This window comes from Sus scrofa, chromosome 1 (assembly GCF_054392235.1).
Source record: "Sus scrofa isolate SSC_HxYL_T2T_F1_AM1 chromosome 1, Sscrofa_HxYL_maternal_Yorkshire_Landrace_v2.0, whole genome shotgun sequence".
Classification (NCBI taxonomy): Eukaryota; Metazoa; Chordata; class Mammalia; order Artiodactyla; family Suidae; genus Sus; species Sus scrofa.
This window is the reverse complement of record NC_139383.1, coordinates 6982488-6997954: the sequence shown is the minus strand read 5'-3', so window position 1 is coordinate 6997954 and position 15467 is coordinate 6982488. Positions and strand designations below refer to the sequence as shown.

The following is a 15467-nucleotide window of genomic DNA, read 5'->3' as shown; positions in this document are numbered from 1 at the left end:
TAATTATTTCTATCAGTAAGGACTCATGGATTCCTGGCTATAATCCAGCAGTTGGTCATTCATGTTGGTGCTCAGGTTGTTCCAGTTTTGGCCAGTGGGAGCTCTTTCAGTTGTTCTTTTAACTGCTTCCGTTGGTTTTTCTGGTGTTTGAACACTTTCTCCTTTGCTAAGGTAGAAGATGCTCCAGACTTGTATCATATCTTCCTTTCCCCAGTCCTGGAGTCAGCCCTTTCTCCGGGAGGTCCTGGTTCTTTTGCTGGAGCATGGTATTGCTAACCAAGACAGAAGAACTCTTTCTGTGCTAATGTCAAAGCAGGGGTGAGAGATTTCATGTCCAAGTTGTCCTAACTGCCTTTCCCACTTCTCTGTTTTTCTTCGCTGAAAACCCTGGGAGAGTGTCTCATATGCTTGTATTTCCTCCATTGATCCCATCTACAGATGGAGTTCATCTTTTGAATGTAATGTGTGGTTATAGGACATATTTATAGTTAACCACTTAAAGTTTTTAAATTAGAAGAGCGATAACTTGAGTTAAGGAGATTCAGACGGCTCATCTGTTTCCTACAGAAAATGGTCTTAAGTTGATTTCTAAGAATGACGTGGGGGAGTTTCCTGTTGTGGCTCAGGGTGGAGGAACTCGACTAGTATCCATGAGGATGTGGGTTTGATCCCTGGCCTCGATCAGTGGGTTAAGGATCCAGCGTTCCCTTGAGCTGTGGTGTATGTTGCGGATGAGGCTCGAATCTGGCGCTGTGGCTGTGGTGTAGGCCGGCAGCTGTAGCTCTGATTTGACCCCTAGCCTGGGAGCTTCCCTGTGCTGCAGGTGTGGCCCTAGAGAGAAAAAATAAATAAAAATTAGTTTCATAAATGGAAAACTATATTTATATGATTTTATGAGTTTATTTTCTGAAAACCTTCATCTGAAAATATTTGTTTAAACAGCTTATAATTTTATTTCCAGTGATGAGTAAAGTTTATCCATATGGGGTAATTTTTCTTCATACATATATATATGTGTGTGTATGTTTTCTTTCCTGTGTTTTCTTTTGTTGTACTTACCTCAAGACTGATAGAGGATACCTTGTATCAATCTGTGAGTGAAATCAAAGACTTCTAGAGGATCTAAGCCAGGCAGGCCTTATGTCCTCATCTAGCTAACCCTTTCCCCTGCAGAGCCCTACGCGCCTCTGCTGTAAAACATGTCAGCTGATGCTCACAGCATCTTGAATGCTTGTGACTAATAGGCTACTCTCTGGGACGTCTGTGATTTTCTGTTCCCACCAGCTGAACTGTATACTTATCAGGAGTTTCTGGTTTTGTTCCTAAATCTTTTTAGGTCTTTATACATTTTAACTGTAATTGCATAATTTAGTAAACTATTATACAGATGTGTGAGATGCGAATGCAAAAGAGTATTGTAGTTTCTGTATAAACTAATTTGAGATGTGAATGCAAAAGAGAATTGTAGTTTCTGTATAAACTAATTTGGAATGCTTCTTTGAAAAGTCTCAAGATCACAACAAGAAAATAGCCAGCAAATTCAGGGTAGGAGAGAACTGTTGAAGCTTAAGAAGAAAAATCATGGGCATCCAGAAAAATTACCCCACAAAAATATTTAAATTCATGTTCCATTTCTCTTTAAAGAGAGAGTGGAGATGGCAGATGCTACACTTTGGTTGTGGTACATGTGGCAAAGCTGACTCGTGACTTCTCTCAGGGACCCACAATAAAAGACGCGGCTGTGGCCTCATCAGTGGAGTAAGGATTCACACCTGTTCCTGGGCTTAAAGTTTAAGTTTGGTGTGTTTGTCAGTTATCTATTATAATTTAAAAAACCATACCAAAGCTTAATGGCTTAAAATAAAAACCATTTATTGTCTGTTATGGTATTGAGTGGGTCTTCTATTTCTCATGGTGTTGGCTTGGGCTCAGGGACAGCTGGAAGTTCCAAAATAGCCTCCCTCCCAGGCTGGCAAGTTGGCACTGGCCGTCCGCGGGGACGGGAGCTTGGCAGGACTTGGCACTGGTGAGGTCTCCTTCGTGCAGCCTCTCCACCTGGCTGCTTAGGCTTCGAGGGCCACAGCAGTCTTGGGGTAGTTGCATTTCTCACATGGTGGCTACCTTCCGCTGGAGTGCTAGGTGGCCTTCTTAACGTCTAGGCCCGGAACTGGCCCAGAGTCACTTTTGTTATATTCTCTTGGTTGAAACAGGTCACAGGGTCACCCCACATTCAGAGGAGGTGATTATACAGGGATGTGGATACTGGAAGGCCAAGTTCATGTAAGGCCACAAAGTAATGGCCACCACAGATGTTTCAAATTTTTGTTTGCATGTCTCGCTTTTTTTTTTTTTTTTTTTTTTAATGGCTGCTTCAGTGGCATATGGATTGAATCCGAGCTGTAGCTGCAACAACGCAGCACCTTTAACCCACTGCAATAGGCAAGGGATCGAACCCCTGCCCCTGCAGCAACCTGAGCTGCTGCAGTTGGATTCTTAACCCACTGAGCCACAGTGGGAACTCTAGCGTGTCTCATTTTTAATACCTTTAATACATGTTTAAAAAATTTATTGGCTGACCGCAAGTCTCAGTGATACTGGATAAGAAGCCTTCCAATAAATGAGGGTGTTTGTAAGCGACATAATTTTTTTTTTTTTTTTTTTTGCTTTTTAGGGCTGCACCTGCAGCATATGGAAGTTCCCGGGCTAGGGGTTTAATTGGAGTTACCTCCCCTGTCCTACACCACAGCTACAGCAACGTGGAATCTGAGCCGTGTTACGACCTACATCATAGCTCATGGCAACGCCAGATCCTTAACCCACTGAGCTTGAGGCCAGGGATCGAACCCCCGTCCTCATGGATACTTGTAGGGTTTGTTACCACTGAGCCATAGCGGGAACTCCCGGGAATGTAACATGTGATTAAAGCTTGCATTCTTACTCATGAATGTGCGGATGTCAGGATTTCAGCCCAGGTTATTCTGATTCTTTATACTCATTTCTGTTGTTTTGGTCAGTGGATCATCTTGGTACCTGGGGTTACAGTATCACTTAAACAACATTAATGTAAGAATTCAACAATTTTTAATTCTTGTAGGCTTTAAAAATGTATATTTTCAAATGATTAAATGTGATATTTAAATAAATTTAGATGATGATTGAAGTCTAAAGTATCAGAGGTAAAATTATTACCTCGCAAATCATTTATGCAGCAGAGAGTTGTTGGGCACGTAATCTGTACCAGGCACTGTTCTAGACACTAGAGAAACTGGGCTAAAGAATAGAGATGAGGTGCCTGCCCTCATAGAGCTTTAGGTCTCGTTCAGGGGATAGTTTCTTGTTCATTTCCATAGGAAATTTGTTTTAAAATACTTACTTTTGTTTACAACATGAATTTTATTTTATCTTTTGTCTTTTTGCCTTTTCTAGGACCCCTCCCGCAGCATATGGAGGTTCCCAGGCTAGGGGTTGAATCGGAGCTGTAGCTGCTGGCCTATTGCCAGAGCCACAGCAATGTGGGATCCTAGCTGTGTCTGTGACCTACACCACAGCTCAGAGCAACGCCGGATCCTTAACCCACTGAGCAAGGCCAGGGATGGAACCCACAACCTCATGGTTCCTAGTCAAATTTGTTAACCACTGCGCCACGACGGACACTCCTACAACGTGAATTTTAGTTAAAGTCTGAGTGTCTGTACTAAAATATAACGAAGACTTGCTAGGTTTGCAAAGACTCTGTGCTCTGAATCGATGCAAGAGTTACATAGCGGGAATGTTGGATAAACTTGAGAGTTGATAACAGCTCACCTGGCGGTTTAACTACAGGCGGATGCTGAAGATTAGCTATAGCTGTTCATCAGTGCTTGCAGTACAAACTGACCGTGCCGCCTGAAACTCAGCTCCTTTTATTTTACGCTGCAGGCCAAGCAAACTGTACAAGTTCTTTAAAGAAGAAACCGAGACCATCCAGGCCCTCTGCCTACCCGCTGCCTTTCCCACAGAAGTCGCCCTTAAATGCTCACTTACTGGAGAATAGTCAGTGGGGAGGGGAAGGGGGGAGAGAATTTCACCCAGGTGAGCCCTGTGCTCGCCTCGAATGATATACATTATGTCTGAGGACTTGGCTGGAGCACTTTTAAGGAAGTTAATTTTCTGTTTAAGGACTAAGGACTTTGCTAAAGAACTTTTAATGAAGTTAATTTTTTTTTAAAGGGCTTCTGCAAAACCACAGATGTTTTTGAGTTCATCTAATCCAACTTCATCACTTTATAGATGAGCTATTTCAGGCACCGTGTGGTTTACCTACTATGTCAGAGCAGAACTATTTAACCCCAAGTTACTTGAGTTTTGGTCTTCCCCATATTTTATTTGAAAACGATACCAGACCACCTTGGGTTGCATTCAAGACATACTTCTCTTAGATCCGGGTCTGTGTCAAGTGCATGGTACTTCAGCAGAGTTTTAGCTTGAAGAATGCAGCATTGTTTTATGTGACTGTCAGAGATTTAGTACCAGAAAGACATCTCACATTCGTAGGTTTTTAAACGAGTACAGCCAGTGTTTCAGGGCAGCTGATGTAGATCTTGTACTGCTTTCCTCATCCAAAATAATTGGTATCCATGGCAACGTTCTGACCCAGTCAGCTGACCACATGAGCTCATTCACATGAGCTAATACAACATGAGGTTTTGGGTGCTTTTGGTTAGTTAATTGAAATGATGCAAGTTCTTTTGAACTTACCACTCGTATTTATTTTCCTAGATTTTGTGTCTAGTGTTTTTTTAAAAAGAAAAAAAAAAAAAAGGAATTAACTTTTGCTCTCATTCCCTTCTCACCCTCATTATGTAAAGTTTCTTAACCAAAGCTTCCAAACTAGGTTGTTTTTCTCTGGCTGCTTTTAAGATTTTTCTCTTCATCACTGGTTTTTAGCAATTTGGTTATGATATGCATAACCAGAGTGGGAGTTTTCTTAGTTGTTCTCTTTGGCGTTTGCTGAGCTTTTCAAATCTTTTCTGCTTCTGGTTTTCTTCAAATCTGGAAAGTTTTCAGGACTTACTTCTTGAGAGATTTTTTTTTTTTTTTTTTTTTTTTTTTTTTAGCTTCTTTATGAGATGCTGAGGATGGGAGTCCTCAGCTATCTACCTTATTATTTATTTATTTATTTATTTATTTTTTGTCTTTTTGCTATTTCTTTGGGCCGCTTCCGCGGCATATGGAGGTTCCCAGGCTAGGGGTCAAATCGGAGCTGCAGCTGCCAGCCTACGCCAGAGCCACAGCAACGCAGGATCCGAGCCACATCTGCAACCTATACCACAGCTCACGGCAACGCCCGATCGTTAACCCACTGAGCAAGGGCAGGGACTGAACCCGCAACCTCATGGTTCCTAGTCGGATTTGTTAACCATTGCGCCACGACGGGAACTCTGAGAGATTTTTTTTTTTTTTTTCCCGTTCTTCCCTTTTCTGATTTTGGACTCCAGGAGGGAACACATGTATCACACTGCCCGACGCTGACCCACAGATGGCTGGTGCTTTTCCTTTCTCTTTTTCTCTCTGATGAACTTTGGGTAGTTTCTGTTGCTACCTCCTCAAGTTCACCGATCTTTTCTTCTGTTGTGTCTAATCTGCTTTATTCCCTTCCCGAGTTTTCTTCACTTCAGGTATGTTTTTCATCTCTGCGGCTTCCGCTTGAGTCATCCCTGGGCTCTTTCTCTTGATTTTTCTGTATGTGTGAGGGGCATGTATGCTCACAGTATCTAGAGTAGTCCTGCTGGTTAAAACACCAGATTTTGACCTGTTGCAGGAATTGTTTAAAGAGTTCGGTACTGTGAATTTGAATAATGCCACAGCATCTTTAGTTTTTGAAAGATAGCGTATTCTCCGAATTTTTGTCAGTCCATTTCAGCAATAGCGGTATCACGGATTTCATCTTCCCTCATGATTTCAAAATGGCTTTGATTTTGTAACAGGATGTATAAATTGCCGGAGAGAAAAGTGGTTGATTTTGGATCTAGTTTGGAGTTATATTTGTAAAAGATGAAATATAGTTTATAAAGAATATTCAGGATGGGCTAGACTGTAAGGGTGCCTGTTTGAGAGAAACTTCATCATTGATTCCATCTAGTTTGTTTGGAATTGTGTTTGTTCTCAGTTTGTATCATTAAATTTGGTTAGCTTTGCAAAAAATGAAACTTTATCAAAATAGGAATATTATCAGAGATTTGGGAAGGAGCGTTTCCAGAGGGCCAGGTCAGTGAGGAATTGCACTTTGGAGACAAGAAACTCACCCCTTTTCCTCTGCCACAGCACCCGTCCTACCTGCAGCCCGCCTGAGCACTGCCCCCTGGTGTTCATCAGCAGCACGGGGCCCTTGCCGCAGCCGCTCAGGTCCTGCTTTCTGTTCTCTGGGTGCTTTACAAACCGAGAGGAGCTGGGCTCTGAAGTCAGGGCAGAACCTCCCTCCTCCGCAGTTGAGCTTGTCACCGACCAGCACACAGGTGACACTTAGCTCTTTTTCTCCTTTTTTGGCTGCACCCACGGCATGTGGGAGATCCCAGGCCAGGGGTCAAACCCACACCGCAGCAGCAGCCCGAGCCACTGCAGTGACAGCGCGGGATCCTTAACCCCCTTGGCCACAGGGAGTCCAAGGATGCTTAGCTCTGACTGGTTTGCATCTTCTGGTCCTTTGCTCTTTTCCCCTTGATCTGTGTTTGTTTTAACTTCATTTATGTCAGCAAGACCTCTCTAAACAGCAGAAACCGGGCTCGCTTCTCCCCGTGGTGCTCCGCGTCCGTGGTGTTGGTTGAGAGAGCGGGTTTGGGTGAGAGGAGGTCTCCTCGTGAGTTTCCGCAGGTGAAACAGAGGAGAAGGACTCCAGGGCTGAGGAGGGGACACAGCCACGGCGAGTTGTTCAGAGACACTCGAGGTCGCTCCAGTTTGAATCCACCTTGCGTGCTCCTGAATGGTTCTCCGCTTCTTGGCTTCCGTAGGCAAGAGCGCGCGTTGGGAGATGCTGCTCGAGAGACTTCGGAGTCTGATCCCGAGGACTTCGCAGATGAGACCAACCCGGAGCCCTTCTACGGCTCCTCCCCGCCCAGCACGCCCCGCCAGATGAAGCGCATGTCAGCCAAGCTCCAGAGGAACAGCCTGGGGAGGCCCGCCGGTCGAGCTGGCCTCAAAGGTGAGTCTCGGACTTGGCAGGGGGCACACGAGCGCACGTGGCCCGGTTGGCACACGGTCTGCACGGAGCATGTGACCACTGGGAGGGGCTTTCCACAGGAAGGCCAGTGGCTCCTTTTTACAAATCGGATTTTATGCCGCATTTAAATTCTTGAATTATTACCGTTAGCAAACGTTTTTTAATTAAGAGACAGTGATCCTGCGGAGGTGGAAAGGTTTGTCCCGAGTGATTGTCAGAGTCGGCGTGAGAGGCATCGGCGTGCCTTTAGGACTCGGAAGCAGCCGCGCGGGGATGAGCCAGGTGCTCCTCTAGGCCCTCTTTTATTTGAGTCTCTTTGGCTGAAACTTCTGGATTGTGTCTTCCAGACGTGATGTATTTGGCAGTTTGGGAGAGGCTGGGCCTGGGGATTCCTGCCCAGGATTCCCTGGGCGGCCTGAGATCCGTGGAGACCGTGGTGCCACCCTCAGTGGGCAGGGCCCCACTGTCACCAAGCTCAGTGCCTGGGCGCTGTCCCACCTTCTAACCGCGGACGGAACCTGGAATCCCAAAGGCCAAGCGCTCGGCTCCTCTCCGGGAAGCCGAGGGTGGGTCTGTGTCGTCCTTCCAACTCTCCTCCTCGCGCGTCTCAGCTCTTCTCTTCCGAGGAAGATGAACGCAGTCACGCCGACCTGACCTGACCTGCTGCTTCGTCGCCTGCCTTCTGGCACAGAGCCTCCGGTCCCCGAGGCCTGATGGTTTCAGACTCTCTGCTGATTTCCGCCAACCGCTTCTCCTAACCCTGATCTCAGGGCTTGCTGGAGTTCCTCTCCCTGTTACCGTAGGGGCAGGGCTTTCGTCCTGCATCTCCCCTGAGAAACTGCCCCTCGTCGCTGGCCTCCGGCGCGGCGGCCTCTCTGGAGCCCCTGCTCCCCCTCTGGTTGGCCGGGTTCCCTGGCCCGCAGTTGCTTCTGCACATCCATCTCCTATCGGCTGTTTGTTCCGTGTCCCTGTCAGAGCCCTCAGAAGGGAAGGAGGAGGCGGGAAATGGACTTTTTTGTGCTTGCTCGCCTGACATCTGATCCACGGAGGGACTCCTGAGCAGTAGAGTCTTCTTTCCCACGGGGGAGATGACGTTTTAATTTTCTTCTAAAACTTTATTCTTAGTAGGTTGTTAACCTGCGGGCTCTGTTTACCCCTTTTGGAAAGTAGCAGTTTTCTATTAGGGAGTATTATCTTTACCCATTTTCTCTCTCTCTTGTGCACGCTTTTTTTTTTTTTTTTTGGTCTTTTCGGGGCCACAGCTGTAGCACATGGGGTTTCCCAGGCTAGGGGTCCAACTGGAGCTGAAGCCAGCGGCCTACACCACAGCCACAGCAACGCTGGATCTTTAACTCACTGAGCGAGGCCAGGGATTGAACCTGTGTCCTTATGGATGCTAGCTGGGTTCGCTAACCACTGAGCCATGACGGGAACTCCGTACCCATTTTCTCAAAGACATTTCTCACATGCCTCCTGAAGTCCCGTATATGAAATAGTGTCAGTGAAGCTGCATCTGCCGAATGGAGGGTAGTCCATAGCCACCTGCTTCATGGTGGTGAAGCAGCTATGCCAGTAGCTCACCTGCTTTCTCTTCCTGCTGCTTCATACTGTTCAGAGCAGGGGTCGAGAACACAGGACACCCCCCCCCCCGCCCCATTTCATAGATTGAGACAGTGAGGCCCGGGGTTTTAAAGCAACTTCTTAAGGCCAGAAGGCTTGATGCAGTGGCAGGACTCTTCCCAGAACTGGTTCTCCTGGTCCTCCATCTGGACTTTTTTCCTGGAGCAGGTGGCAGGGGCGGAGCTCATGTGCAGGCAGTACCTGAGGTGACCATCAGAAAACCAGTCGCTGGATGCTTGAGCTCCTGCTGTCCTGCTGGGCCGGGGCAGAGACAGAAGGAGGGGAACACCCGCTTTCGGGGTTCATTTGGTAAAGTTGTAGAATTTAACTCTGGAACAGATCTCAGACCGCTCGAATTAGGGTCGTTTTTCAGGTGAAGAAGCAAAGGCTCGTGAGCCTTCTGACTTGTCGCTCTCTGATAGCAGGCCCGGGACACCAGAGTTCTTGATAACCGACTTTCTTCCATATGTTTGTTGAAGGGAATTTAGAAAGTACTGACCAAAAAAAAAAAAATAAACATACCTATAAACCCCGTAGGTAGAAATAACGCCTTTCCGCTCCTTTGCCTGTGGTCTCTGCTTGTGTGCATCTGTGTTGTCGTATACATACTGTACAATCTTTACTATTTTATAACCGGCTCCTTGTGTCATTCACTGTCTTCCTCTGTCGGAGACGAGCCTGTGCTCTCCGTGTTGATGGCGCATCGCCGCCTTTGCCCGGGAGTGGCTGGCGGTTGTCCTGCACTTACCTGGGCACAGTGCCTGGCTCCTCCTTTACGTGGACGGCCCCTCGGGCGACTGCGTGGCATGTGGCTCATCTCTGGAAGGAGTCACGCAGAGAAACAGCTGTAGAGCCTGGAGGCCGCTGCGGTGCCCACCAGAGGGCTTGGGGAGTGACATTTGTGCTGTGACCTGAAGGCTGAGTCGGGGAGACCAGTATTTCAAAGGAGTCTGTGGTGCATAATGTATGTGGGTCTCTCAATGTTTTCAGGAGCATCTTAGAATTCATTAGATGGGTCAGATTTATTTTAAAAGTTGCCTAAGGAAACATGAAGTGGGGCATTCTTTCTTTCTCACTGCAGCAAGTGAAGGCTCCCCGAGTCACTCTTCACTCGAGAACTGCTGTCAGAGTTGGACTCATCTTTTTTTTTTTTTTTTTTTTTTTTGTCTTTTTGCCTTTTCTAGGGCCGCTTCTGTGGCACATGGAGGTTCCCAGGCCAGGGGTCTAATCGGAGCTACAGCCACCAGCCTACACCACAGCCACAGCAACGCGGGATCCAAGCCACGTCTGCGACCTACACCACAGCTCACGGCAATGCTGAATCTTTAACTCACTGAGCAAGGCCAGGGATTGAACCTGTGTCCTCATGGATGCTAGCTGGGTTCGCTAACCACTGAGCCATGACGGGAACTCTGAACTCATCTTTTTAATCAGTGTCACCAATTATATTTGCATTTTCCTGCTTATCTATTGCTGTGTAACAAATGGCTCCAAACTCAGTCGCCTTATGAAAGAGCTCCATTTTATTGTGCTCACAGGTTTGTGGGTCAGGCGTTCAGGCAGAGCACGGTTTGTCTCTGCCCAGGATGTCTGGAGCCTTTGCTGAAATGGCTCAGTTGGCTGGAGGTGTTGTCATACCTTGCCTGGGCCCCTGTGTCTGGTGCCTGCTGGTCGTCAGTGTCCTGGGTGGCTCCCTCCCTGACTCTGGCCCCTGAGCGAAGAGCTGTCTGGCATGGTTTTGGTTCCGTGTGGCCTTCCACATGGCTATGCTGGGCTTCTTCACAGCATCCTGATCCCCAGGTAACTGGACTACTAAATGGCAGCTAGTCTTCCTCTCAGAAGAAGAGCGTGTGTTTCGAGATCAAGGCGGAATTTGTAAGGCTTCTTACGATTAGCCCGGGAAGTCCCCATAGCATCCCTTCTGTTGCATTCTTTCGGCTACACAGGGCCCTCGGGAATCTGCAGAGTCCCAGTGTCATGGCATTGTCCAGCTCCTCTTCCTATTAGATGGAGGCGTCCCCAGGGGGAGAAGGACACACGGGGTAGCCGAGGGCACTTTGTGTTGCAAGGAGGCAGGAGTGACCATCAGCACGGTTTTCTTGAGTGATTAGCCATTGGCATGAGCTGATTATATGGAAATGATTCTTTAAATATTCTTATTACCGTGGGCTGAGAATAAACAACTACTGTGAATATAGACTTATTTTTTGTAATTGGAAATTCATTACCGGTCACCCTTCTGAACAGCTGGCTATAAATTGTTGGCTCTTGTGAGAGAACTGCTCACAGAACTCAGGAACACACTTTGCTTTTATTAGTTTATTATAGAGGTTCAGGAACCACCAAAAGGAAGAGCTGCATCAGGCAAGGTGTGGGGGGTGACAGGGAGCTTCTGTGCCCTCTCCAGGGTAACATCCTCCCAGCACCTCAACCTGCTCACCAGCCTGGAGGCTCATAGAGCTCTGTCCAGAGTTTTTACAGAGATAATCTCCAACCCCTCCCCCCACAGCCCATCTCTTTCTGGAAGTCAGGTTGGTGGGTGGGTGGAGCTGAATGTCCTGACTCTAATCTTTGGATCCTTCTGTGACCAAACCTCCTCCTGAGACTCGCTCCACTCCAAGTTGCCTCATTAGAATGAATTTAGGTGTGATTTAAAGGGGCTCCTAATAAATAAAAGACGCTTGTGTTAGGAATTCGAAGGGTTTTAAGAGCTCTGTGCCAGGAACCTGGACAAAACCCACATACATTTCTTATGTTAAAAAACAAAATTCAGGAGTTCCCTTCGTGGCTCAATGGTTAACGAATCCGGCTAGGAACCATGAGGTTGTGGGTTCAATCCCTGGTCTTGCTTAGTGGGTTAGGGATCTGGTGTTGCCGTGAGCTGTGGTGTAGGTCGCAGACGCAGCTCGGATCCCTCGTTGCTGTGACTGTGGTGTAGGCCGGCAGCTACAGCTCTGATTCGACCCCGAGCCTGGGAACCCCCATATGCTGTGGGTGTGGGTGCGGCTGCAGAAAAGACGAAAAGACAAAAAGCAAAAAAAAAAAAAAAAAAAAAAAATTCAGCCAAGTAAATTTGATGATTTAATTGGCTTGATTCATGAATTGGCCAGCATTCCTTCTAGGAATGGAAGCTGCTCGGAGAGGCTGTGCGAAATGGAAGCGATTAAGGAAAAAGGGCAAAGTGAGGGAGCTGTTAGCAGAAGGAAAGAAGGGATGGTTTTTAGACCACGCCTCTTCTTCTGTGGGGGTGGGATGGCAGGGGGTTTATCATGCAGATTACCTCTTGCTCCGGGGGATTGGAGAGCGCCTATTTGACAGACTACTTTATTGGTATTGACCAGAAAATTCTGGAACTGTTCAATTAAGGTTACATTTCTGGGAGAAATGGGAACTGCAGTTAGATAATGTGTAAAATCTAGATTTGCCATCAGGAGCTTTCAGCATGCCAGTGACATCATTGGGGGCTTGTGGTTTTCTTCCTAATACTTACTTCACCCCAATGAACAAAAGCAAATAGCTGCAAAAGTCTGAGGAGATGGCAGCTTTCACACGGGGCTGGAGGGCGTGTACACGGCCACAGTCCCTGCGGAAAGTAACTTGTTAATACAGATGGAGGTTGGTTACCACCTGGACCCAGGCGAACGCACTCGTAGGAGCCTTAGAGAAGTTCTCGCAAGTAGACACCGAAGTTCTGCAAAGAGATTGCCGCTCACTGTTGGCGATTTCCGTCCTGAGGGGACAGGTGAGCAGCCCCAACACAGGGAAGTTGGAAACAGTGATGACCCACCGTAGGAGAGGCGCCTGGGGATGAGGGGCCAAGGTGGGGTCCCCACAGCCCACAGTGGATTATTTCTCTGTATTGATGGGCTTTAAAATGATTGCCAGTTAGATGTGTGTGTTTGGGGTGGAAATGTTTTAAAATTAGGTTGTGATGTTGATTGTACAACTATAAATAGAATAAAATTCATTGGAAAAACTGTTTCTTGATTTTGTTTCTCTGGGAATGTTTAAAGGTATTTTTGTGTTCAAAATAGTACCTTCTGCTTTTCGAAGCTGTGATAAATATATAGCAACATTATGCTATCCAGGTAAAAATGGTTAGCTCCTTATTACCTAAAAAATACCGGCTCTGTGACATCCTGACAGATGTAACCTACAAGTTCAGCTCTTGAATTAGTTCACTGACCAGGCTCGATGTCGTACTTTGACGAGTTACAGAATTTAGCTGTGGTATTATTTAAGATCGTACTTTTGGATAATGGTAAATAACTACTAAATTATAGCAATTAAGATTTTGGTAAGTTTCGGACAATAATTAACCACGTATAGCTTTTTCTTCTAAAGTCTGGTTTAAGAAATCCTTAAATGTTTGTTCTTCTTAATGTAGCAAAAGGAAGTAAATCCAGTTCGTCTCATAGTTTACGAAGGTTCAGTAGGAACTAAGACACCCAAGCTAAAGCCCTTGTCAGGGTGAATCTTCCCTGCGATCTTTATCAGCCCCATTTTGCAGCAGTATTGTGATACTGCAGGAATAGCCAGGTTACAGAGAGAGTTCTGTCGGAATTTGCACGTATATACACGTGTACGCACACACATTCATCTCCCTGTGATCAGCAGATATCTCAAGGTGTGTCTTGTATAAACGTGTGTGGTTTTTTGCTGATAATTACAGTGAGATTAACAAGTTTTTAATTTTTCTTTGAAAAAATATCCTACTGCTGTAAACTTGATCTGGTAAAATGGTTAGAAGTCAGACTCAGGCTATGTAGTTAGAGAAATGTTCATGGTGAACCAGCGCGGGTTTAAATCTGATTTCAGCTCTTTAATCCAGCCTCAGCCTGACTTTCGGTTTATATCCTAGGCGCTCTATATACACGTAGACCCATTCTTCAGCCAGGCTTTCTTCTTTTCTGCCTTTGCGTCTTTTCTTTTCTTCTCTGGCTTAAAATATTCTCTTGCCTTCCTTGCTCCCCTTGTTTAAGCTGAATCCATTCCTCCAGGACCTCAGTCAGGTACTGGGTCGTATTTCAAGCCTGTGCAGATGACTTAGCCCAGTGTAACAGTCTGTCTTTGCTGCCCTCAGTAGCTCAGCCTCTCCTTGGCCGGCCGGTCCTGCCCTGTGAGCACCTTTGGCAGGTGTTCAGGCGGCGTGATGGCACCAGCGTGGGTCAGGATCCCTGTCTGTTTACCATCCATCTGACCGTCCGTGTTCCGTGGTAGGCTTCGTCATACGGTTACGAAGACCGTGACAGATTCTGTAAAGCCCTTCGCTCGGAAACGGGGGGATTGAATAAAACAGTGTTTACCACAATGCGGTGTCATTCTATTTAGGTTGACTCAGAGACGCTGAGAGTGGGCCCAGGAATCTGCATTTTACCAAGAACCTGAGTGATTGTTACTATTTACCGAAATTTGAGAGCCTTGAATTAGAAGACCTCTAAGTTCCTTCAGATTTTGTGGACATGGTTTGACAGGCTCTTATTAATTGCAGAGGGATTTGGTGTTAACAGACAACTCAGCAAGCAAACCTGTCCATGGGCATGGGCTTCTGAGTATTCTGAGAAGTTTCTTGCTCAGGTCAGAGCTGTATAAAGTACTTGGGGAAATTACCCTGTATTTTCCTCCGATGCCTTCCTGCATCTCAGATGTCCCTTAACTGGCAGTCCCTAGGATCCTTGTAGAGGCTGCCTGGTCACTGATGGTTAGCGAACACTCTTGTATTTCCGTCCCCGTCACAAGTAGATTATTTGAAAAATTCAGCTTCTGATGAGACAGATAGATTGGTGTTTTCTTTTTTTGCCCAGTAGCAAGACTGGGGCTTAAGTCAATTTTTAAGTTTAATTTATGTCATTTTAAGTCAAATTATGTCATATTAATGATGTATCAGTTTCCATTGTATATTTTTCCAAAGCCAGTATGGTATTTTGTTTTGAAAAAAAAGTAGCTTCTTTGCCTGTATTTCTCCCCCCCCCCCCCAGTTTGGTTTCCTTTACACACATTGTAGATCCAAATACTGAACCATCGTTTTTTGTAAATACAGATTTTAAAAAAATTGTGTAATATACCATTTTTATGCTATAAGATGGGCTTAACAAAATTTGTATATATTCTACAAAAATTAGGTTTCTAGGCTTGCTGAAATTTGATTTTGTTTATAGAGAAAATGATATTGCGGCATTTTCCCCTTAAGTCCTTTTAATTGTTGAAATAAAGATCAAGGCTGAGAAGCTTCATCTCTTAATATTTTCATGCTTTGACTATTAGCCCTGTGGTAAATTTAGCATAGATTTGAACTTAAAGTTCCTAGCCCAGGCTGGGTTATTCAGGTCATCCTAGCGCCTCTCAGTTAACCTTTTGTTTCCCTAAGGACCTTTAGATCATGGATTAGAAGAACATTTATAATTTATATAAGCACAGTGATACGTGTTCACTGTTCACTATTACTTGCAAGTTATAAAATATATGCAGATGTTCCTATCAATCATGCTATCCTACACTCGTTTTGTAAAGTCTTCTTAGGATCCGAAACCCCAAGCTAAGAAAATTGTTTTTTGTTATGTAAGTTTTTGATTTCTTTGACTCTGAACCACTTATGGACGCACACTTTAGTTAATACAAGGTCCATCCTGCCTCTCTTCTGCACACTTTTCTT

At 45.8% G+C, this 15467-nt stretch overlaps 1 protein-coding gene across 1 annotated transcript in view; it reads left to right on the top strand.

Annotated features, from left to right (window-relative positions):
* MAP3K4 (mitogen-activated protein kinase kinase kinase 4) overlaps positions 1–15467 on the top strand; it is a 105048-nt gene that overhangs the window by 26935 nt on the left and 62646 nt on the right. The window contains exon 2 of the mRNA XM_021086224.2: positions 6987–7177. Coding sequence (XP_020941883.2) covers positions 6987–7177 — 191 coding nt within the window. The remainder of the gene's footprint in view (positions 1–6986; positions 7178–15467) is intronic.